This window comes from Lepus europaeus, chromosome 17, assembly GCF_033115175.1.
Source record: "Lepus europaeus isolate LE1 chromosome 17, mLepTim1.pri, whole genome shotgun sequence".
NCBI lineage: Eukaryota > Metazoa > Chordata > Mammalia > Lagomorpha > Leporidae > Lepus > Lepus europaeus.
The window spans coordinates 50,366,382-50,392,582 of NC_084843.1; the positions used below are offsets into that span (position 1 = coordinate 50,366,382).

Sequence of the window (26,201 nt, forward strand, 5' to 3'; positions counted from 1 at the left end):
ACTATCTCCTCTCTGCATTACCTAAGTACCTGGATCACTATAGGTGCTCACTAAATACTTGTTGATCAAATGAGTGAACAGTTACAGCAAAATTAATTCAGTCTCCTGCCAATAAACAAAACACTCTATTGTGTAGTACAACACACTACTGTTCCAAAGATGACAGGAATAAGATGAACAGACAAGTGTTTTTGCCTCTAATCTACCATGTAATCCTAAAAATATTTTGGTTACTAGCACCTTCTTATCAAGAGGTACAACTGATATACGCCAACTCAATTAATGGTTGACAGTCATTCAGTCCCAGATATAGTTAGTTAAAATATATTACCAAGAGTACTTACAAGAAGCACTTGTATGTGTTTATGTTTCCTTGAAGTGTCTGGTGCAATGGAGTAACAGGTGTGCTATAGACAAGTTTGACTATTTTCTGGCAAAGAGAGTGTTGGTAGCTAATGTTTACTAGTGCCTTCCTGGGGCCAGTGTTGTGGTGCAGAGGGTTAAGTTGCAATGCTGGCATCCCAAATAAGTACCAGTTTGAGTCCTGGCTACCCCACTTCTCATACAGCTCCCTGCTAACATGCCTGGGAAAGCAGTGGAAGATGACCCAAGTCCATGTGGACCCCGCCACTCATGTGGGAGCCCCAGATGGAATTCCAGGCTCCTGGCCTCCTCCTGGTCCAGTGCTAGCCATTGTGGTCATCTGAGGAGTAAGCCCAAATGGAATGGAAGATACCTCTGTGTGCATGTCTCTCTTTCTCTCTCTGTAATTTTCTCAAGTGACTAAAATAAATCTTAAGGGCCACCACTGTGGTATAGCAGGTAAAGTCAATTTGCCAACATCCCATATGGGTGCCAGTTCTAGTCCCAGCTGCTCCTCTTCCAATCCAGCTCTCTGCTAAGGCCTGGGAAAGCAGAAGATAGCCCAAGTCCTTGGGGTCCTGCACCCGTGTGGGAGACCTGGAAGAAGCTCTTGGCCTCATATCAGCTGAGCTTCAGCTGTTGCGCCCATTTGGGGAGTGAACCAGTGGATGCAATACTTCTCTGGCTCTCTGCCTCTGCTTCTCTGTAACTCTGCCTTTCAAATAAATAAATAAATCTTTAAAAAAAAAAGTCTTAAAATAAAGTTGCCTTCTCCACCTCGCCTCCAGTGAACTATGTCTCTAACTCAGGCTCGTGTGTGGTGCTCTTTCTTGAATCTGGATTGACCAGAGTTCTTAACAAAAAAAAACTCAGGGAAAAGGATTTTGTATGACCTCTGAAACTGAATACAAACAGATCTTCCAGGCTCTTCCTGACTTTCTTAAAACAGCTGTTCAGGGGAAGCCAGTTCCAATATGAGAAATGTGGCTATTAAGAGATCAAGATCTCTTTTCAGAAAGCTCACAGTAGCCACACAGAGAGGCTGCTGGGAGAGAAAGAGATGCCCAGTCAGCTTTCAGCTGTTCAAGCAATCCTAGCTGATGTGCCAGACTTTTGAATGCAGACAGCAGCTTGGACATCTGGTCATATAGCTGCTGCCCCAGATGCGGATCTGACCACAATCTCCTGAAAGATCTCAAGATCCCAGCTGAGCCCAGTTAATTCAAAGAACCATGGGAGATGACAATAAATTTAAGCACTGGGTTGGAGATGGGTTGTTATTTTGTAATAGGTAACTGAAACAGACAGGAATGAAAAATGACAAGGTCCAAAGGTGAGCCAAAGAGGTCACACGCTGGCTGCCTAATGCATCCCTAATAAATTAGAGATGGCTGGGTAGTGCATTATGTGATTACTGTAGACAAAGTCCAGTAGTCCCATGACAAATGGCATTAAAGAAGCCTCATCCATTTAGTATTGACTTCATGCCTTTGGAAACTTTCAAGCACTGGTCTTACTGTTAATCCATTTCTGTCAATAAAATACCAGAGCCTGGGAAATGTTTATAAAGAACACAAAACTCCCACATCTTCCTTGATCCCGCAATGAGCCAAACAAGCAAAGCTGTTTAGAACCTGCATTTCAGTGTCCCACCTATCCACTCTTCTTAGTTCCTATGTCAAAAGAACTAGGCTTAGAGAGATTTCCTGTATCATACTCAGTCATTCAAAGATGCATTTACATTGTCTACCAGGACAATAATATAGAACAGAATTGGCGGGGCGGGGGGGGGGGGGTATGCAGCTGTTATGGTGCAACAGATACACTCGATCCTGTATCAGAGTGCTGGTTCGAGTCCTGGCTACTCTGCTTCCCACCTAACTTCTTGCTAATGCATCCTGAGAAGCAGCATATGATGCTCCAAGTACTTGAGTCTCTCTACCCATGTGGCAAACCCAAGACAGAATTCCTGGTGCCTAGCTTCAGCCTGCCTCAGCCCTGGCTGCTGTGGGCATCTGGGGAGTGAAACAGCAAATGGAAAACATATCTTTCATTCTCTCTCTTCCTGCCTTTCAAGTAGATGAAAATACATAAGCAAAAAAAAAAAAAAAAAAAAAAAGGAAGAAGAAGAAGAAGAAAAGAAAGAAAGAAGGTAGACTTAGGAAGAAAGGAGAGAATAGATTGACTATCAGGATGGTGGTGGGCCAAACAGGCGCACCCTCATTCCTATTTTATTCCAAGTATCTGCTGTAACATCCCTAAACTCAACTTACTTACAATCTTCATTATGCCCAGTAATGATCCTTTTTATGCTGAATAAAGGAAACAGCTCTTGGGTTAATATTTACACATGTTTTCTTGCCCTAGAAGTTCATGTCTTCTCTCTCTCTTCCACCTCCCCTCTCTCTGTAATTTCCTCTTGATCTTTTTCTACATGATGACCATCACCAAAGAATCCTTCTGTTACATTTCCAGAGATTCAAAGTTGTTTTCCCATCTGTCTAGAGACTTGAAATCAGAGAGAAAGGTCCTTAAATCTACCAAATTATATTGTTAGAAACTGCTCAGAAGCATGTAATTCTTCTGTGAAATGCAAGATTATCCCAAGGTTTGAATTCTATAACACTGAAAAGTTGAAATCAGTAGTATAAGACACCTCCAGATGAATAGATCAAAACCTCCACATTACATGAAATCATAAAATTCTATATTAGAAAGAATCAAAGAGAAACATAGTCTCTATTTTCTGATGATTTACCAGGAGTTGGTTTGCTAAAAGAAATTCAACAAATATTCTAAAACAGAAGCAGTTACTGATCAAACATGGAAGACTTAAATTGGCTACTGATTTTTCTCTAAAAAAGAGATTTTTGATCACATGGTCTTTATTATAGACAATAGAATGAGATCAGATCATTATAATTAACACTAATATTTATTGAGCATTTACTATGTTCTAGGCAATGTGTGTGGTATTATCTCATTTAATTCCCATATTCTTATAAAACAGAATTGTTATCTCCATTTCAAGATAAAGAGAAATCCAATTTATTAGTGAAGTAAAAAATCCAAGATCATTCAGAATATGGTGAAATGGGATCAAGTCAGTTGATTTGACTTGAAGGCCCTACTTCAGCTTCTGCAGTGTACTGGCTATAGAAAACTTAGAGTACAAAACACTGGTAACCACCATGTCAGATCTAGGATAGCAGGTGCTTTTCATGGTGGCTGTTTTCTTCCTTATGCAGTGCCCAAAGCAATGCCAAGCAATAGTGAGTGCTCAATAAATCTGTGGACTGAATGAAAGACCAGCGATTGCCTTTGAAGATGGGAACTAGACGAAGGGACTTCAAAGAATTCATGGAAAAATGGAATTAGAAAATTTATTTTCGTGCAAAAAATTTTCAAAACCTAGGTATAATTTTTTAGAGTAAGCAGTTCCATGAACTTTTTGAAGACCTCCTCATATCACTGGGCAAGGAAGAGAGTGACTTACTTTTTACCGTAAACTCCTGAACCTTGGGAATTTTGTACCATGTGCCTCTATCACCTATTTGAAAAATGAATTAAAATTAACAATAAACAAAACAAAATACAAGGGCTGCAGATAAATCACAGTCTGGGTGTCCCATCTACCAGAAACAGTGCTGTAAGATACTCATACTAAGAACTCTATGCACACTAGTAGATACCCACCGAACATGGGGAGGAAACTCGACTATGAGATTCTACCTTACAAGCTTTAAGAACTGCAACAAAGAAGATGGAATAATATACAGGAAGGAGGAGAAGCACATTACTACTGGGATAGCTCTGGTAGCTCCCCCATGCCCCACAGCAGTGGTTCTCAGCCTATAGTATGCAGCAGGAGCACACATGAACATTTGCATTTCTAACAAATTCCCAAGTGGATCTGATGCTGCCAGTCCAGGGACCACACCTTGAGGACCACTGCTTGAAAGCATCCCTGTAAACAACTGATAGCTATCCGTTGGCAGTACTGACCACACAGAATTAAATATCTCCCTTCAAAGGGAAATTAGCGGAACAATTGCTGGCTTCAGCAACTGAATTCAATTAATTACGCACCGTGTTTCTGGAATTTCAGTGTCTACAGATACAATATTTGTATCACCTTGGGGACCTTGTTAGACTGCAGATGCTGATTCCATAGATCTACTGTAGGCCCTGAGCCCCTGCAGGTACAACTGATTCTCTGATGTCTACAACTTTTCTGAGCTGCATCCACATTCCGAGTAGTGAGACAGTACTTCCAACTATTGTCTTTTAGTCTCAGAAAAGAGCAGAACACAAATAATAATACAAATATTGTACTGCTACTATTTATTTAGTACCTTCTATGGGCGGCATACTGTGCTAACAAAGCACCTTTCATGTGTATCTCATTTAATCCTCAACTCTATGAAGCAGGTACTTCTAGTCTCTGCTTTTATAGATGAAGAGATACATCCAGACAGATACATGAACTTAGTTTTCAAAATCCACGTGCCAAGTCAGGGACAGAACCTGTGCTGTCAGGTTGTAGAACCCACACTCTTAACCACCATACACAATAGCCGGAGATGAGCAAGAGAAATTATAGACAAAATATTCTAGGAGCTCGATGGATGCCATCAGTTTCACTGAGTGGATGTGGCAGAGGCGGAACAGAGGATGTGTGAGTTGAGCTAGGTGGTGGGGGGAGACTGCGGTTAGCCAGCCATTCACAGCTGGAGGACACTGCCGACGAGGGACGAGGGATGGAACAGGAGTGCTCCCAGAATGCAAGCAGCCTGCTGACTGAAGGGAAAGAAGTTGCAGGAAATGAGTTGGCCGGACCAGATCTGTAAGGTCCTTCAAACTGGATTAATGAGCCACAATTGCCATCCACGTGATAAGAAACATGTATCCGTAGCATACAGAGACGCGGTTACTTTGTTGAGTAACGGTTTTTTAACTGAAGACGACACACTCTGAAAGTCCTCCCCTGTCCTCCTCATGACCTCGCGCCCCAATTCTAGTCCTACAGCAGGAAGCAGTACAGTAGTGTCCATTTGACACAAAAACAAGGACTGAGTGGTTGTTGTGACTCAGGGAGTTAAGTCACTGCTTGGGATGCCCGAGTCCCAGCTGCTCTGCTTCCAATCTAGTTTCTTGCTGATGCGCCTGCGAAAGCAGCAAATGATACCAAAATACTTGCTTGCCACCCATGTGGGTCCCTGGCACCCATATGGGAGAGGCGGATAGAGTTTCAGGCTCCTGTCTTTGGCCTGGCCTAGTACTGGGTTTTGCTGGTGTCTGGGGAGTGAACCAGCAAATGGAAGACCTCTCTCTCTCTCTCTCTCTCTCTCTCTCTCATCACTATGCCTTTCAAATAAATAATAAATCTTTTTAAACAAACTGTCATTTCTTGAGTACCTACTAAGTGCCATTCACTGTTCTAATTGCTTCATATTCATTATTTTTTCCATCTTCATAGCAACTCCGCATGCATGGTATTATTTATCCTTTAAAAGGTTAAAAGTGGTTAATAATGAAAAATAAGATCCAATATATTTCATTTGCCTAAGTTTGAAACAAGAGACATAAACATTCAGATAACTTTGAAGAAAAAAAATATTTTTCATCTGATCAAAACCTTAATAAAGAGCCATATCTGATCCAACATTTTGACAATAAGTTCTTGGCCTAGAGAATCCAAATGACCAGATGCTTACATGAATTCTCCCTCAATCTTCTGGTATTTTCGTTCTTAAAAAAAAAAAAAAAAAAAAAAAGCAAGGAAGTGGGAAGTAGGAAAGAGAAAAAAGGGGGAATATGCTGGGATAGGGATCCAGAACCATTCAAACTTCATTCTAAAAGTCTACTTCTACTCTATAGTTACACAACAGTTCTTGCAAAAGTTATGTAGATTCCACTTCTGTACGTATTTCTCCATTCATTCTACAGCTTGGAGCAAGAGCTTGTGTTAAGAAAGGTTTCCTATGAACATTCCCAGATGGAATAAAAGGCAGGAAGTGCCGTGTGGGGGATGGAATTGTACCATCCTCTCAAGGAGCTCCTGGTGTTCCAGGTACTCCTGGTCAGCCTGGGGAACCAGCAGGGGACTGCAGCCCAGCTCAAGGCTTGCAGATCTTCTGGCCAGGCTGGAGACTCCCCAAAGTCAAGGTGAAGACCAGAATCAGGCTCTGCTCCCCTTCCAACCATCCCTCCTCCCATCATAGAGCAATGAGCTGATGGTGGTGGTGGTGGGGAGGGCTTCTCTCTGACACTTTGCTTTCCATCAGCTCCCAGTAGCGGGGGTGGTTCTTTCAAAATTACAAACTAACCACTGCAATATACAATTTCCTTGCTTTCCTCCTCCAAACGGCTGATAAACTAGGGGTGAATAGAGAAAATGGTTAAACCACCAATGGATGAAATAAGCCACCCTAAGCAGGCTGCAGAAGAGTGGTATCAATTTAAGGGATTCCTGTGTTTCATGGGGGAGGGCTCTGCTTTTGGGTGCTCTTAAAACCCTGACTCTGTAGGTGGCCAAAACAGAAGAGGCTGTGAATGACGATTGCTCTTATCCCATAGAACAGAAGGCCTTCTTCTCAGGTGGTGTTTTACGAGGAGGCTAAACTCAATTCGATTCTTTCCTTCTAAGTGTTATTCTGTGCTTTGTGGCTAGGTGTGCTGCTTTTAAAACCTGTAGAGCCGTTTACTGCTCCTTAATCCAGACTAGGCAAGTAGTTTCTAAAGTAAGCAGGCGTGACTCAGTGTTGGAACCTTTCCAGACGCAGCAATGAAAAACGTCCCCGTGATCCTGGGCGAGTTAATAAACAAACCCACCCCAGAAAGAGAAGGGATTCGCCTCTTTCCTGTGAAGAGGCAGAAAAAAGACAATGTTCGGACAGGCATGTAACTGTATCACAGTCTTAACATTACCCCTAACCCCTCATGCACGAATTCCCCTCACCTGTCTAGGATTAGACATTACACTGACCTGGCCAAGGGGCACCTAAGTCCCTAGAGAGAACACACAGCGAAAGGCAGGCACACACAGGTACTAACACTGTTCTCGTTATCTGAAATCGATACCACATGGAAAGAAAACTAGACAATCAATGAATGAATAGCCACCAACCAGACCTCTGAAATCAGGCACTGCTGGTTCCAACCGGCAGTAAATTTAGGTAACTAAATTCAGGCCAACACATTCTCTCTTCTATTCCTTCCTTCTTAGCCTCAACCCCAAATTCGACTCAACCCCAAATTTGACTCTTCACTACCTGGGCCTGGAAGGAGCAGGTGTATGACACAGGGACACAGGCCCTGCTCTCAGGGTTTTAGAAAGAATCTACCAGACACTCTGCCTGCAGGAGGCAAGGTTTAGCCTCTTTCCTTTCCTACACTCAAATTGCCTGTCATTACGCAAGGCAATAAACACTGCTTTATTGGCGGGTTTTATACTTCCGACCTATCCCCCAAAGACATGTGCGGACAAGGTAAACACTTGCAGGGCCTGTCAGCCTCCCCGAGGTTCTGGCCCAGGTGATCAGAGCCTGCCTTGGTTTCTCTACCTCTTGCTCACAGCTGTCTGCCCACCACCGCATCTTCCCCACGCTCATTTCTTTCCAATGGTGATGTCCCCAGGGTTCACCTTCTGCTTTCTTCTCTGTGAGTAAGAATCCTAATGCCAGGGTGAGAAGTTAAGGGTGGGTGGCTTAGATTTTTTAGGTGGGAACAGGAATCATTTGGGGGAAAAAAAGCAAAATCAAAATGACAATTTTTAAATGGGCCAGTGAAGAAAATAACCTCATGTCTGGAGTCAGTCAGCTCAACCCATCCCCTGCCATGTCTGAGACATCCCACAGGTCACCCCTGCTCTTCTGCCACCATCTCTAGGGGAAATGGTGCTCTCCGACCTTCCGGCACTATATTAGCATTACATGTTCTCCTCTGTGTCTGCATCTATGCCAGCAGGGATGGACTGAGGTCCACAAGGGTTCCCCCATCACGTGTGCCCATGTGACTGGAGCTTCTGGGGGAGGTGGCTCCCATATCTTCCATCAGAACTCTCTTCTCTGGCTTCCCCCGACCCTTGTCACTCCTTTCCACACCTTTTAGCATTCTTCGTCCTCTTAAATACCAGTGTGCCCAGAATTTTCTAGAACCAGTTCTCTTCCTTCCTATGCTGTGCCCTGGGAGGTGCTGGTGCCCCACCCTTGTCACCTGTCCCACGTGCTGAGGTCCCCAATGCCGGCCAAGCTCTCTCCTCTCCACCCTTGTATTCCTGCACCTTCTCTCTCAACACCACATTTCTGGTCATCCACAATAAAATGCTTCACAGGTTCCTTCCCGCAGCCTTCAGTAATCTCCTCTCCTGAGTAACCTCACCACTTGATGTCTTCTTCTCTGATGGCATCTCACTGAGTAGGTTGTCTAAGCAAAAAGCCTAACGTCAAATTCCAATCTTTCCGCATGTGAACCTGAACTCTCTTAAACTCTTTGAGTCTGATTCCTTAATGTACATTAAGACTAGTGATACTTTAAAGTAGGGCTTTAAATTAGGGCTAAATGTAAATTAGGATGACAGTAATCCTAGTTTGTTTCTGGTACTTTGAGAGAATTAACCATGGTAAAATCCCAAGTAAACAATGTGTGCTGAGATCTTACCATATGATAAATTCTAGGCTAAACACTTTGTACATTATCTCATTTAAAACTTAAATAATCCAGGGGCTAGCGCTGTGGCATAGCGGGTAAAGCTGCTGCTTGCAGTGCCGGCATTCTATATTGTGCCAGTTTGAGTCCCAGCTGCTCCCTTCTGATTCAGCTCTCTGCTGTGGCCTAGGAAAGCAGTAGAAGATGGCCCAAGTGCTTGGGCCCCTGCACCTGAGTGGGAGACCCAGAAGAAGCTCTTGGCTCCTGGCTTCAGACTGGCTCAGCTCTGGCTACTGCAGCCATCTGGGGAGTGAACTAGCAGATAGAAGATCTCACTCTCTCTCTCGCGTTCTCTCGCGCACTCTTTCTCTGCCTCTGCCTCTCTGTAACTCTGCCTTTCAAATAAATAAATAAATCTTAAAAATTAAAAAAAATTAAATAATCCAACAGTAGTGGGGCTACTCTAAACACAACTACCAGATAATATCTGTACTAGAACAGAGGGTTAAGTACCAGGATCTAAATATCTGCCCCAGTTCTGACTTGTGTGATTTTGATCAAGTTTCTTGACCTTGATGAAACTTGTTTTGCGCATCTGTAAAATGTAAGTTACAATGCATCTAACTTAAAGGATCACTGGGAGAGTTCATTTACATTATGCATAATATGTCTAGAGTAACACTTACGACATGGAAAGTTTCCAAGAATGGTAAGGACTTATTTGTGATGTTACAAGTGATCATTTAGATGGAACCCTGGGAGTAGGGGTGGGGGGAGAGAAACAGGTATGTTAAGCCAACGGGTGCATCCTTCATGAAGGCATGATATATATATATATTCATGAGCTATGACATGGACTAGAACAGCCCTGTTGCCATGGAGCTAACTTCCCAGTTTGAAGGAAAAACAGCATTAAGCATGACTTGGCAAACTATAATCCATGGTTGAAATCCAGCCTCTGGGTAATTTTTCTAAATAAAGTTTTATTGTCACACAGTCATGCCCATCTGTTGTGTTATTGTTTCTGGCTACTCTTGTGTTAAAAAGGCGGAGTTGAGGAGATGCCACAGAGCGCCACATGGCCAGAACACTTAAAAATACTCATCACCAGCTCCTTACAGAAAAAGTCTGCTAACCTTTAGAATTCATGGGTAATAAAATGAGGCGAGGACTAACAAAAATCACAAGGTGTGACTGAGAGAACAATGGGAAGGAGGTAGCCAGGGGCCAGGTCATACAGGACCTACCTACCAACCATGGTAAGGGAGTGAAATGATGCTATGTGTAACATAAAGGCTTGGGAAAGTTTTTGGTGCGTACTATTTCAGGGGTGTATTTGTATTGCTGGGGGCAGTTCCTTTTCTCATGAGATACATCCACCACAGAGGTGAGTACATAAAATGTAGACCTACATTTAAACAAATGGTTATAACACTCACACTATCCAAGTCAAGAAAGAGATGTCAGCAGTACCTCGGAAGCTCTCTATCCTCCCCATCCTGGTCACTGCCTCCTCCTCCTTTCTCAAGGTCATCACTTTCTTTAAAATATTCCTTTTCCTGGCTTTTATTTTTATTATCTTCTTATCTAATTTATAGTCCTGGTTTATTGTCCCCTGTCTTTGATGAATTCCGTTGGGCCTTGCCTAACCTACAACCCAGCCATTACACAGCTAGGTCTCCACCCTACAGAAACGTAGGCACATGTGCTCCAGGACACATATGTGGGTAGGAAGGTCTGAAGCAACTTGTCTGTGACAGTTCCAACACAGGCATGCAACAGCACATGATGTAGACAAGAAGATAAATGAATGACAATTACCCGCAGCAGCATGAATGATTCTCCAAAGGTTAACGGTAAGCACTGGAGGGTTTCAGGTGGGAGAGGGGAACGATGAGGTACAATGTCTCTCTTTAAATGACTGCTGTGGATGCTGTGCAGCAAGCTGAAAGGGCGAGAGCGGAAGTGGAGACCTGGCCTTCCCACAGTGTTCCACGTGAGGAACGGTGGTGAGCTCGGATTGGGGTGGTGCTGATGGAGACAAGAGGGGTTTGCCGTGTCATCTGGAAGTGCAAGTGATATGAGCCGTGATGGATGGGACATAGGGGGTAAGAAAAGGAGATGCCATGTACCTCACAGGCTTTGGCTGGGGTGATGGGCCAGTTTAGAGAGACGGGAAAGGGTGGGAAGAAACACCGGCTTGAAGGATGCTGTTAGGGCATGATGAGTTAATGCCTCTGTGGGAGTCTAAGTGGAAATGTGCATAGCTCGCTAAGTGGGCAGTGTGGGTGACAGGCTCTAAGCAAAGCCATTTCAAAGACAGGACTTTGATGAGAGAGCAAACTTATAAATAAGGCCCTTGTCCCAGGCACAGATATTTTTCTTCAGCTGAAAATTCTCTTAAATTCATCGGCTGTTCTTTGAGATGCAGATACAGTTTGTGACAATCCTTACGAAGCCCATTATGAATCCAGTGGATCACCTGGGACAGCCTCAGTAGGAAAGGATTTAATGGGAGGGAGAAGGAGCATGGCAGGCCAGTCTCCTCAGCCTCCCCGTTCTCAGGAACCTGCCCTTCCTTCGAGTCTCCCTTCACTTCCATGCAACCAATCAAACAGGACTTGAAGATCTATGTGCCAGGCACCATGCTAGGTTCTTGGGATACAATAAAGACCAAGATTTGTTTTTTGTTTCTCGTGTTTCAGTGACTTGACAAAGTACTACAAGACATTTTCTACTAGTTTTCTTAGATGTAGCTTCACATTTCCCAAAGTAATGCACTCCACTTCTTATTGACCAAATTCTGTTTATTCTCTTCTCATTGAGACTACTCTGATACGTTTACTAAAACTGCTATGTTTGAGTTCTTAAAGATTTGTCCAAAATTATATTTATTTTACTTGAGTTTCCACACTGTTCTGCATATTTATTTTGTGAAAATAGTCAGAGAGGGGCCAGCACTGTGGCGTAGTGGGTAAAGCTGCCACCTGCAGTGCCAGTATCCCATATGAGTGCCGGTTCTAGTCCCGGCTGCTCCACTTCTGATCCATCTCTCTGCTATGGCCTGGGAAAGCAGTAGAAGATGGCCCAAGTCCTTGGGCCCCTGCACCCGCATGGGAGACCCAGAGCAGCTCCTGACTCCGGCTTCAGTTGGCCCAGCTCTGGCTGTTGTGGCCATCTGCGGAGTCAACCAGAGATAAAAGATCTCTCTCTCTCCCTCTGCCTCTCTGTAACTCCACAGGCCATTAAATTTCAAATAAATAAATAAACCTTAAAAACCAATAAAATAGAGAAAGTGATAGCACTTCTACTGCAGTCTTATAAAGATCTTTAAAAATAATTATGATTACCTTGTGATAACTTTCATGATCATGATTTATTCCTTTTCCTGACTAGACACTTTTATTTGAAGCTAAAAACAATGCATTCTTGGGTTTTGCATGTATGAAAACAGGTCAAGTTAGAGTAGTATTGAAAGAAATTACCTAAAACCAAGGAGTGTGAGATCCATCCTCTTCTCCAGTTGGTCACTAGCCTGGCTAGGTCAACCAAACAGCCTTTACTTAGACTTACCTCCCACAACAGGCAGGAGTGGCCTACACGCCCGACCTGCCACTTTAATTCTTTGAAATTTCTGTGGATTTTAGCTTACTATGTTTTCCCCTGAGGACCAAATCTGGCACAAGGTCAGCTGAGCCTGAGTCTCCTTACCCTTCAAGTCACTCTAATAGCTGTAGTTTATTGGTTTATCATATCTCAAACCTATACCTACCTGATGGTGATCTCTTAGCCTCTTTTTTTTTTTTTTTTACTATTTAGTGTCTACTTTCAATCTTGAAATATTTTGCAGATCTATCACATTTTTAAGTAGTTAGGCGTTAGTTCTTCCAAGCATGAGTTTGTCTGACCCAGCTGTTGTCTCATAAACCTGTTCAGTAGAGTCATATTTCATAGAGTTGGCTGCCTTTTTGGTTTCCACTTTGCATGGCTGAATTCCATTTCTCATAATGTCCCATCTACAGTTCTTTAAATACATAATTATAGCCCTACTCACTACAATTCTGCAAGCTAAAATATTATTGTGTACTTTTTTTTTTTTCAACTTAGAAAATACATTTTGAGGAATTTAAGATTTAAGGCCCGGGTTGAACATTTGGCACCATGAAAATCCGTGAAACTAGAAGACAACTTGAACTTTGATCTCAATTTTCTTCCTTTCTCTCCCTCTCTCTTGCTTTCTCCCCTCTCTCTCTCTGTTCTCTTCCTTCTCCCTACTTTTCTTTCTTTACTTTTCATGTGCGCCCTCTCTTATTCTTATTTTACAAGCTGAATTGCAAAACATCAGAATCTAACTGACACTGAAGATATTAATTTTTATGTGCATTACTGCTATATAAATGTGATACTGCCTAGGTCAGAAGACTGTAGAACACTGAGGTACCCATAAATCTGCCTACTCCTTTGAGGAGCTTTTCCAGTCCTTCACCTACACAAGGCCTGAGTTTTTAAATCTGCATTAAATGAGGTTCTTTCAGCAATTTTCTGGGACTGCTGCACTTGGCTAATACTTCCACCATTGTTCTACTCTATATCTTGACTCTATTGCTTCCCCAGGCCATTAAATGATAACATTGTCTAGCCTTGTTTTCCTCAATTTTTCTAAGAAATGGACCTAAGCACTCTTTCACTTACTCAGAGTGGACCAAAGATAAGAGAGAGGAGGAGAAAGCAAAGAGGAAAATGGAAACCGAAAAACTACTGTTGGCCTTGCTCCCTTCATATTTACTCTGCTTTTGTAATTTAGGACTAACATTTTATTTTTTCATATTGCAAACTCATTCCTCTCTGTTGCTATGAGATCAACTGGCAGCAGATATTCATCATTGTTCTTTTCTTTCAAAAGCTGCTGATAACCCCAGGATCCAGAGTTACCAGCAGGATCACTTCTCACTAGTTCGTGTACAGTGATCTATTCCTAACACGCCTTTGGATTCATGGAAATAAACATATGCCACAGCTGAATCAGGGCCGACTCAGCAGCACTCAATCTAACTAAAGTGGCAAAGCTCAGGCGAGGCTAGTACACATGAGCTTGAAGTAAAAGCCATCGTTATCGTTGCAGGGGTTCCTTTAGAATTCAGTTTCAAAATGGTTGGCATTGGGATTTGCAGCAATAAAAAAATACAAATACAAATGTCTGCTGAGAAGCATATATACATGACAGGGCAAATGTGGTTTGCTGGAGCTCAGCTGAAGACAATGTAGGGACCATATTAATCATTAGTTAAATGTCTCCCATCACCTCCGAAATAACAAGACTTAATGTCTTCCATGGAGAAAGCAACAGCTCCATAGTGTTCTGTTCTGGCCATCTCAGTTCCAGATGGATACAGACAAGTTCAAACATGCACAGGAGAGTGACCAGGTTGGTGAGGGGAATGGTAGAAGGAAGTGGCAATGATAGGCCTGGAAACAATAAGACTAAGAAGAAATAGGAAAAGTATTTTCAAATATCCAAAGGAATATCACATGGAAGAGGCGGATTTTACTCTAAACACCAGTTTGAAACTAGTGCTCTCTGGTCAAATACATCAGCACCTGAATCAATCAGTAGAAGCTACAGGAACTTCAATAAAATGAAAATGTTTTAAAGAAGTTGTCCGGAATGGACCAGGCAGCTTGCGAATCGGGGAGTTCTACCATCTGTGTCACAGAGGCACAGGGGCTCCAAGCAGATGAGATGCCAGCACTGAGAGCATGCTGACATGAGTAATGGTTCGGGAATCCTTTTCAACACCAAACTCTACAACATCATGATCAAAAGCTACCTGACCCCAACAGTCCACGGGCATACCCATAAAGTAAGGGTCAAGAGTTTAAAGAAAGATGGATAAAATGAGAATTAAAATTTGCTAATTTCCAATTCCTAAGGTGAGATGAATGTAAAGGAGATGATTGCCATTTCCAGACAAATAGCTTGATCAATTATATTCAAATCTGGAAATTCAAAACTTCTCTTCCTTGAAGTTATTTGGTTAGTTATCAAAATAAGGCTGTTACATAGTCCATTCAAACTTGGCCTCTCATCAGAGATGTGGCTAACTTTGGATATTTTATAAAAAGATCAGTAGATTTTTAGGTCTATGACTCTCTTATTATATTTGAAAAAACAAACTTTTGACATCATAGTTTGTGTATGTATATATCCTTGTAAGGACAACGTTTTTCTTTTTGCATTGAAGAAATTAATCGGAAATGTTGTTTTGCAATATGATTATGAGACATATTACTCTAAAAGCTCTAGAGAAGATGCAAATTTGAGGACAGAAGATGCATTTGAAGATAGAAAAAAAGGTAAATGAATAGCTGATGTCTTAGAGAAACAGAAAGTATATAAAAGCCTTTATCATTTATCACAACATTTACAAATAATAGGCAGGTTCTCCCAGGTCCCTGAACAACCATCAGGGCTTTAGTTTTTATGGATGTGCAGTCCCCAGCCACAACGCACTTGCTGTAGGCAGTCACTGGACGTCAAAAAGGTTAAAGTGACTTTGAATCAGATAGGCTTCTCCATTAGTTATGTTCCCAAGGAGAACTGTCCCAATTAAAAGGGGGAACCAACAATGAAAAGAGGGAAGAGCACTAAAAGGCAAAAACAGACAAGCAACCCTAAGACTGACCTGAGAGAAAACACTCCATGAGAGGTGGCAAATGGAGCGGGAATAAGGGAGAAGGTGGTGTTGGTGAGACAAGCAATGCAAGGAAGAAACTTAAACATAGTATAAATCCCACCAGTGAGGCATCAAAATCTACCATCCTCATAATATTGATTAGCTGTGAAAATGTAAGTTTTCCAATGGACCTTTTAGACATGTCTCTCATAAATATATCTATATATCATGAGTTGGTTAAAATATTGATGCTTAAATAAGGCTGAACACAGCTTCTTTAAACAGATGAAATATAGCTACAATCATGTTTTGATCTCTTTTATTAAATCATTACTGCAGTATTTTGAACAGTTTCGTTCAGGTTGAGTTTTCATTTTTATTTGGACATCCAAAGTTGCTTTTACTATAAAACCTAGGGTAAATTTTATTTTTTAAGGTAAATAAGTAATTCATATATACAGGTAAATATATAAGGTAAATAAGTAATTCATATATACAGATCTAGGAACATAGTAATAATTCCCACACCACCTTCCTCCCACCCAAGCTCCAACCCTTCTTCCTCCTTCCTCTCTTATTCCCTGCCTTAAATTTTACAATGATCTACTTTCACTTTATACTCAAAAGATTAACACTACACTAAGTGGAGTTCAGCAAGTATTAAGAAAAGAAAAACACTGTTCCTCAGTCGTAGAGACAAGAGCGGCAAGCAATCATTGAATCTCAAAATGTCAATTTCACTCCTACACATCACATTTTAGGTACTCTAGTTGTTACCACAGATCAGGAACAACATATGGCATTTGTCTTTTTGGGGACTGGCTTATTTCAATAAGTATAATGGTTTCCAGTTGCACCCATTTTCTTGCAAAAGACAGGATTTTATTCTCCCTTACCTGTCAGGTTGACTGCTCTTACTTATTTAAAATCATATTTCAACTATAAACACTAATCAATTTTCCTTCTCTAGAGTACAGATGTAAGCAATGACAATGTCAGTTTTCTGTTTGATAGAAACAAGTAGGAAGAAAATAACCCAAGTAATTAGTTACGCTTTTGTATCTGAAGTTGGAAAATGGGTTCAAGGAGAGATGATTCAAATTAAAGAAATCAGTACTACCAAATATACTCTCTAAACGGTACAGAAATTAATAATTTTAAGATTAATATGAAAAGTTAGTGTCTGTAAAAGTGTTATGCTTCAGAGATAAGAAGTGAAAGATAAAGTTGGTAGTTAAGTTTCGCTACAATAAAAATGTACAAGTACCTTCTTCAACATCTGAGATATATTCGCCATCACTGAGCATTTCAGGGGCGTTGGCTTTACGCACTGCATGATTTAAGTGAACAATGTAAGTGTATGAAGTACATACTCTTGATATGACAACAAAACATCCCAATATTTTCAAAAATATTTTTGCAATGAATTTTTCTCCAGGAAACAAAAACTACACAGTTACTCATAATTATTATGCACTTAAAGCACATTTTTCATACCTTCATCATCAGACATATCAAGAACTTCATTCATTGTTTCTGGAACATTCATTTTGTGCTTCTCTGTGATGGTCTAATTTAAAAAAAAAAAAAAAGGAAGCTGTGTTAGTATGAGCAGCCTATATATTAAGACTTTTTTTCTAAATTAATCAGCAAGTTTCTTGTGTGATTGAAGTGTTGAAGATATTAAAGCTTACACATATACAATAGCATCCAAATTGTTGTCTCTTAGTGGCAATGAGGTCCTGACCTTATATATGGCACAGAAGCTATGCACAGTGAGAGGCTTCTTGTGGCAAAACATACTAACTTAGAACCTTTAGGTCTTGGTGGGTATCCTGGCTCAGTGAGAAAAAGCCACACTTGGGATGCCCACATCCGAAATCAGAGTGCCAGTTCAAGTCCCGGGTACCCTACTTCCAAATCCAGCTCCCTGGTAATTCGCTTGGGAAGGCAGTGCAAGAAATCTCAAGTGCTTGAACTCCTGCCACCCACATGGGAGACGTTGATGGAGCTCCTAGCTTCTGCCTCTGCTCTGGCTGAGCCTCCGCTATTGCAGCCACGTGGGGAGTAAACCAGCAGATGGGAGATCTGTAATTTTGTCTCGCCCTCCATTTCTCTGTCACTCTGCCTTTCAAGTAAGTAATCTTTTTTAAAGAAACCAAGATTTAGGAATGTAATAAGCCTTTTGAAGGGAAAATTTATCTCCGCTCCTATACCACTGCTATACTTTTCCATGGTCTGATGAATCCACCAGTACATTTCACTAAAGGTTCTGGCTGAAGATAGGCCAAAGGCATGGCAAGAATACGTCTGTATTACTTGTGACGAGCTTTCTACTCATTCTGTGTTCTCCTCTTACGTGTTATTCTAATTTCTAGGACAAATCAAAGCAACTGCATATAATGCATACTTTAGTATGCATATATATATATATTTACATATATATATATAAGTACTTTAGAGGTCATGCATTCTCAGGATCACTTTAGACTACAAACAATGTGAAGAATAGTGTATTACCGAGCCAAGGCCTCACCGACTCTTTCACTTACTCTTTGCTAACTTTATACCTACACAGAGTATAGCCACCTAAAAGGCACTGAGAGCATCATTTATGAGACACCCTTCATGACTCTTGTTTTAATTTTCAATTCTGAGCATAGAAAAGACCAACTGCAAGAGATAAAATACACATTTCAATAAGACAATGGAAAAGAAAAGCCAGGTTGTTAAAATTAAGAAAGGGGACAAATTGTTTCTTAGGGCCCATTCTTTGGTAAATGTGATTTACAGCTCCTGGCCCCAATTACTGGGCTCAAAAAGAGCATTAGTTGGTGCCTCTCCCAGCATGGATTGCAACTCAGCATGTTTTAAAAATAAGCTTTTAATTTAGAACACTTTTAGAGTTACAGAAAAATTGTGAAGCTAGGATAAAGTGTTCCCATGTATCCTATACCAAGTTCCGTTATTATTAAAATATTAAATTAGCATGGTACATATGTCATTACTAACGAACTGATACTGAGACATTATTAAAATTTATATTTTAGGGGCTGGCACTTTGGTGTAGTAAGTTAAGCCTCCACCTGTGGTGCCAGCATCCCATATGGGCACTGGTTTAGAACCTAGCTGCTCCACTTCTGATCCAGCTCCCTACTAATGGCCTGGGAAAGCAGTAGAAGATGGCCCAAGTGTTTGGGCCCCTGCACCCACATGGGAGACCTGGAAGAAGCTCCTGGCCCCTGGCTTTGGATCGGCCCCACTCTGAGTGTTGGAGCCATTTGGGGAGTGAACCAGTGGATGGAAGACCTCTCTGCAAATCTGCTTTTCAAGTGAATAAAATCTTTCAAAAAAACTTTTATATTTTATTTAGGTTTTTTTTTTTTTTTTGGTCTTTGACTAGTGGACCCTTATGTCCCAAGTTCCTATCCAGGATACCACGTTACATTTTGCTGCCGTATCTCCTTAGACTTCTCTTGGCTGATTCTTGTACAATCCTTGCTTTTGATGAATATGGCAGTTGTTAGAGCTACCAGCGAGCTATTCTGTACAACAGCCCTCAGTTGGGGTCTGCTTCATTCCTTGCCCACTTTTCATGATAAAGCCGGGATTAAATGTCTTTGGGGAGAAGATGGCGGAGGTGAGTATGGTTTTTACCCCATTGGGTCAAGGACACACACTATCCATTGACCATACGACTTCTCACTGAGGATATTGATCCCCTATCTCAGTGGTTCCTTGGAGAGAAATCATTAATACTTAACCCATGCTTCAGTTTTACTTTCTTGAGAAAGAAGTACTTCTGTAAATTATTTTGGAATTCATTGTCCCTGACAAATCTGTGACTTATTGAATAATTTTTTAAAAGATTTATTTATTCAAAAGACAGAGTCACAGAAGGAGAGAGAGGAAGACCTCTCAGTCTCCTATCCACTTGTTCATTCTCCAAATGGCTACAAAGGCTAGGGCTGGGCCAGGCTGAAGCCAGGAGCCAGGACCTCCATCCAGGTGTCCCACATGAGTGACAAGGGCCCCAAGTACTTAGGCCATCTTCTGCTGCTGTCCCAGGCTCAATAACAGTGAGCCGGATCAGAAGTGGAGCAGCCGGGACTCAAATTAGTGCCCACATGGGATGCTGGTGTGCAAGTGGCAGCTTAACCTGTTGCAACACAGTGGGTCCCTCCATCATTTATTTTTATCTGTATGGATTCAAGGATATTTGACTTTGTGCATTCTTCAATACTATTTTATTTAGTTATTTTTGCTCAAATCACTCTAGTTTTTGCCTCTGGGAACTCTCCCAGTTGATTCCCATGTCCCTTTGACATACCTCCATCATTATATGTTTGTATTTGATTATATATATATTTTTTGACAGGCAGAGTGGACAGTGAGAGAGACAGAGAGAAAGGTCTTCCTTTTCCGTTGGTTCACCCCCAATATTTATTTTCGGTGGTGGTGGAAGTATTCCTTAATTTTTAGCTCTACCAGAAGTTTCAGGCTCAACTTGTGTATTTCTTACCCTGATCCTAGATTCAGCCTCTCTTCAAGGAGCTCTGTTTCCTCTTACTAGAGAATGGCATTAGCAACAAATATCAAGGTGACCACGGAGACTGGGCTCATTGATTCTAGAGAACCAGATACTTTAAACAGTGCAGGTTACACAGGTAAGATTCACATGTTCAGACTGGTGTGGTGCAGCAAGTTAAGCCTGCACTTGGGACGTAGACATCCCATATTTGAGTGCTTGATTCAAGTCCTGACTCTTTCTCTTCCAATCAACTCCCTGCTAAAGCACCTTGGAAAGTAGCAGAAGGCGACCTAAGTGCTTGGATCCCTGCCATCCACATGGGAGTGCCAGGTGGAGCTTCCGGCTCTGCCTTCAGCCCCACCCAATCCTCAGCTGTTGTGGGCATTTGGGGAGTGAATTGGCAGACGGAATCTCTCTCTTTCTCTCTCCCTTTCCGTCATTCTGCCTTTCAAATAAATAATTTTTTTTTTGACAGGCAGAGTGGACAGAGAGAGAGAGACAGAGAGAAAGGTCTTCCTTTTTGCCATTGGTTCACCCTCCAAAGGCCGCCGCGGCCAGTGCGCTGCAACCGGCGCACCGCGCTGATCCGATGGCAGGAGCCAGGTGCTTCTCCTGGTCTCCCATGGGGTGCAGGGCCCAAGCACTTGGGCCATCCTCCACTGCACTCCCTGGCCACAGCAGAGAGCTGGCCTGGAAGAGGGGCCACCAGGACAGGATCGGTGCCCCGACCGGGACTAGAACCCGGGGTGCCGGCGCCGCAAGGCGGAGGATTAGCCTATTGAGCCACGGCGCCGGACATCAAATAAATAAATCTTTAAAAATAAAAGATTCATCTCTTTTGATAAATCAGCTTCTATCCAGTAGTTTCTTACACTGCCATGATTGTCATCACACTAACTACAGCGTCTTAGAATTACCGCATCATTCACTGTACTCCCAAGGAAAGTCATTCTTCTCTTCAAGGCTTTGAAAAACTAAAGTCTGCTTACAGAGATAATGGCTGCTGGGGCCCCAGGACCTGGCTGCACAAAGATCATGCCTGTGTTTATGAGCTTAAGATCACAGGCTCCACCCTGCATTGCGTCAATCTTGCCTATGCTAATCTACACCTAACTGCTAAAGCAAGGCTGACAAGGTGGTGTCTCAGCGTGGGACAAAGTCTCGAATTCCATAATGCTGGACTGTATGAGGGACTTCCATGGACTCTTTCCTAATCAGTGTGAGCACTGCATTTGGTGGGAGCCTCATTGTCTTCATTAACCAGGCAATCTGATGTTCTCCTGTTAGTAAGCATAGTGTCTTCTGTGTTGCAGAAAAGACACCAACCAGAGCAGCGGGGGATGTTGGGAGTGCAAACGGCACTTCTCAGTGCGAGTGACGTCTTCTGATGGGAACCTGAGCCTTGAGACCTTCCTCTGTTTCGGATTTTCCCAAGATTTTACTTTCTTTATGTGTAACTCTACTTTCGTCTAAAGGTTTTCTTTTCTTTTCAAGATTTATTTATTTACTTGAAAGTCTGAGTTACACAGAGAGGAGAGGCAGAGAGGGAAAGAAAGAGTCTTCCATCCGCTGGTTTACTCCCCAACTGGCCGCAACAGCCAGAGCTGCACCAATCTGAAGCCAGGAGCTTCCTCTGGGTCCCCAAGTCGGGTGCAGGGGCTCAAGGACTTGGGCCATCTTCTACAGCTTTTCCAGGCCATAGCAGAGAGCTGGATAGGAAGTGGAGCAGCTGAGACTTGAACTAGAGCCCATTTGGGATGCTGGCACTGCATTTACCCACTGCTTTACCAACTACAGCATTGGCCACAGCATCGGCCCCTCTTCTAAAGGTTTTTAATTTCAAAGAAACATTTTGAAATTTTCTAATGCGTAAGAAAGTCATTTACATCCCATGAAATGAGGTTTTGCATTTGGAACTACTATTCAAGTTTCAATTTGCTGACACTAAAATAGAAGTCTTACATATTTATGGCAATGACTTTAAATATTTTATAGCATTGTGACACTTGTCCGTTTTCCCCATCCTAGACACAGCTGTATGGGATAGCTATAAAATTAAGGTATAAAAACTATTTGTTTAAACTTTTTTTGATTATTTATTTTTAAAGATTATTTATTTATTTGAGAGGCAGAGTCACAGAGAGAAAGAGAGAGAGAGACAGAGGTCTTCCATCTGCTAGTTCACTCCACAAATGGCCCTAACGGCTGGAGCTGGACTATTCTGAAGCCCAGAACCAGGAGCTTCTTCCATGTTTCCCACATGTGTACAGAGGCCCACACACTCGGGCCATCTTCTACTCCTTTCCCAGGCGCATTAGCAGGGAGCTAAATTGGAAGTGGAGCAGCAGGGACTTGAACCAGCACCCATATGGAATGCTGGTGCAACAGGTTGAGGCTTAACCTAAGCTGCCACAGCACCGGCTTCAATCTTTGATAATTTACTAACAGATTTTAAGATCATGAAATACTCAAGAGGTACATGAAAGCCACATTTGAGGATTTATTCCATGTTTCTTACGTAAAACATCGAAAACAATATTTTTCAGGCACAAGCTATGCCTTCCTTCAGGCTGTAGGATGGCAGAAGAGAAAAGGAGAGAGGACTCCTAATTCCACATGTTTTCAAGCTGTAAACTTACACTGTGCAGAGTCAATCTCACGCCTATGTGTTGAGTCATGAAGTCAGGAATAACTCAAATAAGCCTGAGATGTGGTGTAATATCTGTTCATGATTCCAAAGTTACAAAAGTTCAACTGTGCCCGATGCGCTTGAAAGGAAAGGATTTACCCTACAGGCTGCAGCTTATAAAGTGTTTCTGATGCAATAGGACCTCCTAGTAAAGATTTGCTTCAAATTTTAATCAACTATCCTACTGTTTTCAACAATTTTTAAAGTTCCAATAGGCAGAAGAGAAGAGAGAATAGTTCAAAACCAATATTAATGTTGTCAGTAATTGTTTACAATGATGATAATGTATTCACATATCATTTTGATACAATAAAATATTTTAAGGAATGAAGACCTTTCAACTTTCTTTTTTTTTTTTTTTTTTTTTTTGACAGGCAGAGTTAGACAATGAGAGAGAGAGAGACAGAGAGAAAGGTCTTCCTTTTGCCGTTGGTTCACCCTCCAATGGCTGGCGCAGCCAGTGCGCTGCAACCGGCGCACCGCGCTGATCCGAAGTCAGGAGCAGGTGCTTCTTCTGGTCTCCCTTGTGGGTGCAGAGCCCAAGGACTTGGGCCATCCTCCACTGCACTCCCGGGCCACAGCAGAGAGCTGGCCTGGAAGAGGGGCAACCGGGACAGAATCCAGTGCCCCGGCCGGGACTAGAACTCGGTGTGCTGGCGCCGAAAGGTGGAGGATTAGCCTATTGAGCCACGGCACCAGCCAAGACCTTTCAACTTTCTTACACTACTAAGAAAGGATGTCAAAAACATATCTTTCTTCACCATCCTTTTATTAAGGATTTTCCTATCAAAACACAATCAATGAATTTAGCTTAATACAGAACAAACAACTCTATAGTTTTGAATATGACTTTATAAAAGGTAATTTTTAATATTTCAAATTTTGAGGGCCAGCGTTGTGGCACCAAGGGTAAATCTGGCATTCCACATGGGTGTTGGCTCGAGTCCCAGCTGCTCTACTTCTGATCCAGCTTCTGCTAATGGGTGGGGAAAGCAGCAGCAGACGGCCCAAGTGCTTGCGCCCCTGTTGCACATGTGGGAGACCAGGATGGAGCTCCTGGCTCCTGGTTTTGGCCTGACCCAACCCTGGCAATTGCAGCCATCTAGGAAGTGACCCAGGTGATGGACAATCTCTCCCTCTCCCTCCCTTTCTCTCTGTAACTCTGTTTCAAATAAATGAATAAACCCCAGGGCAGCAAGGTGCTCCACCCATTACTTACAGTTGTGGTTATGGTCTCTTCAGTCACCACCTTCAGAGTGTCGACCACGGAGATGTAGCCAAGGCGTCGGGCAATGGCCAGAGCAGTATTCCCATTCTGGCAACAGGAAAACGTGCACAGGGGATTAACAAGCCCTACTCCACACGGTTTGCCTATACAAATGCAAGGTCAGTGTCTCATCAGACCCATCCCACTGTCGGGCACAGAAACCTGTTTCTTTAGACACTGCCTTGCACAAAACCCACCTAACCTGTTTCTACTAATACAGCGGCATCTGGGCAGCTACACGTGGAATCCAAGAGGCTTTCCAATGTTCTCAGCAATCAACGAAACAGACACTTTTTTTTTTTTTTTTTTTTGCAGATGTACTTCCTACTAGGTGGCAATGCAATAAAATGTCAAACAGTGATCATATGTCTCTCCGCACAGCTCACAATGCTACGGTCATTGTCCTTTTCCCCTCATTCTACCGAATGTTCTCTTAATGCCTCGTAGTGACAGTAAAAAAAGCAACCGTGGTGGACAATGGCAAACCTAAGAGGACACGGGAGTCCGATCTACCTCCCCCTCTCCCCTCGGGGGCTCGCCTTCTGCTCTTACCACAGTGAGCTCATTGGGGGAGGCATTGTTCTGCAGCAAGACGTTTATGATGTGCGTGTGTCCCTGCTGTGCCGCCTGATGCAGTGGCGTGTACCCGTTCTGCAGAGGAAAGCAGGAGAAATGACTGTCCCTTTGCCACACACCTCAACCCCTCGGCAGCGACAGAGAGAGGCGCTCACCTTCGTCTTGGCGTTCACCTTCGCAGAATGCTCGAGCAGGAAACTCACGATCTTGATGTTGCCGTAGTGGCAGCCTACATGCAGCGGGGTGTATCCCATCTGTAAGCACATTTGTTAAAACTCACACATCATAAGGATGCTTTAACCACAGGTCTCCTAAACAGAAGCGGAGTTATTTCATCTTTATTTATGAACAGGAAGAACTAGTTCTTTTCCCTCCTCCATCCCCAGAAAAGTGCCCATGATATTTCTCAGAGCTGGTCTCAGATAGAAATAACAATACCATCACACATACAAATAGGTATTTAACTTCCAAGTGCTCTCTCTCGTATTATCTCATTTTATTCAGACAACACATTTTCAAGATAGAAATGGAAATTGGAGCAAGTGACAGCCTAGACAGACTGGTCTGGTGGTTGCTTGTTGAGGGTCGAAAGGGTGCTCTGTGCACAGACCAGCTATAGTTGATTCAACACTCTACTGTCCAAAAGCTTATAATGTAGGCAGAAAATATGAAGAAATGACAATGCAAGGCAGCCGGTGACTGTCAGTAGGCATGACAGAGACAGAAGAAGCACAGAACACAAAGTAGGAAGAAGCTAGTGTGGTTCAGCTGGTCCGAGAAGCGTGCACTTGCTCTGGGTCACGCACTTCTGGCTGGTGTGCAGTATGCCACGTCCCATAGCAGAGTACCTGGGTTCCAGTCCAGGCTCTGCTTCCAACTGCAGTGTCCTACCAGTGTGTGCCCTGGGAGGCAGCAGGTGATGACGCCAAGTGGTTATGTCCCTGCCACTCATGTGAGACTCCCAGACTGACTTCTGGGCTCCTGGATTCAGCCCTGGCTGTTGTGAATATTTGGGAAGTGAACCAGTGAATGAAAGATCTTTCTTTGTTTCTGTTTGTCTCTGTGTGTTTCAAATGAACAAGGAAGGAAGGAAGGAAGGGTTTTGAGTTTCCTGACTTCCTAACTAGAGTCCTACAATTGGAAAACCACTGATTTAGAGAAAAAGGTTTCTCAAATTCGCATCTACTGATGCTTGAGGAGCTACAAGCACATACATTCCTGTGAACACTCTCCTTCTACCTGTATATACAGGAAGACACCCCATGAATGGGCAAGTCCAAATCTGATCTCTGTGCATATAAGTTGAATCTTGTGTGTATTATATATGTCAATATGTGTGCGTATACATAAAAATTTAGATAAATTTTTTTTTGACAGGCAGAGTGGACAGTGAGAGAGAAAGACAGAGAGAAAGGTCTTCCTTTTCCGTTGGTTCACCCTCCAATGGCCGCC

The 26,201-nt window shown here is 42.6% G+C and overlaps 1 protein-coding gene across 3 annotated transcripts in view; it reads right to left on the reverse strand.

Moving 5' to 3' along the window:
- The window catches only part of ANK3 (ankyrin 3), a 348,893-nt gene that overhangs the window by 107,122 nt on the left and 215,570 nt on the right, over positions 1-26,201 (reverse strand). For 2 of the 3 annotated variants that reach the window (XM_062214422.1, XM_062214424.1), the window contains exons 19-23: positions 24,905-25,003; positions 24,726-24,824; positions 24,126-24,221; positions 17,184-17,256; positions 16,954-17,016 (exon numbers count right to left, since the gene is read on the reverse strand). In XM_062214422.1, the coding sequence (XP_062070406.1) occupies positions 16,954-17,016; positions 17,184-17,256; positions 24,126-24,221; positions 24,726-24,824; positions 24,905-25,003 (430 nt within the window). The remainder of the gene's footprint in view (positions 1-16,953; positions 17,017-17,183; positions 17,257-24,125; positions 24,222-24,725; positions 24,825-24,904; positions 25,004-26,201) is intronic. The other variant, XM_062214423.1, reaches the window with a different exon arrangement.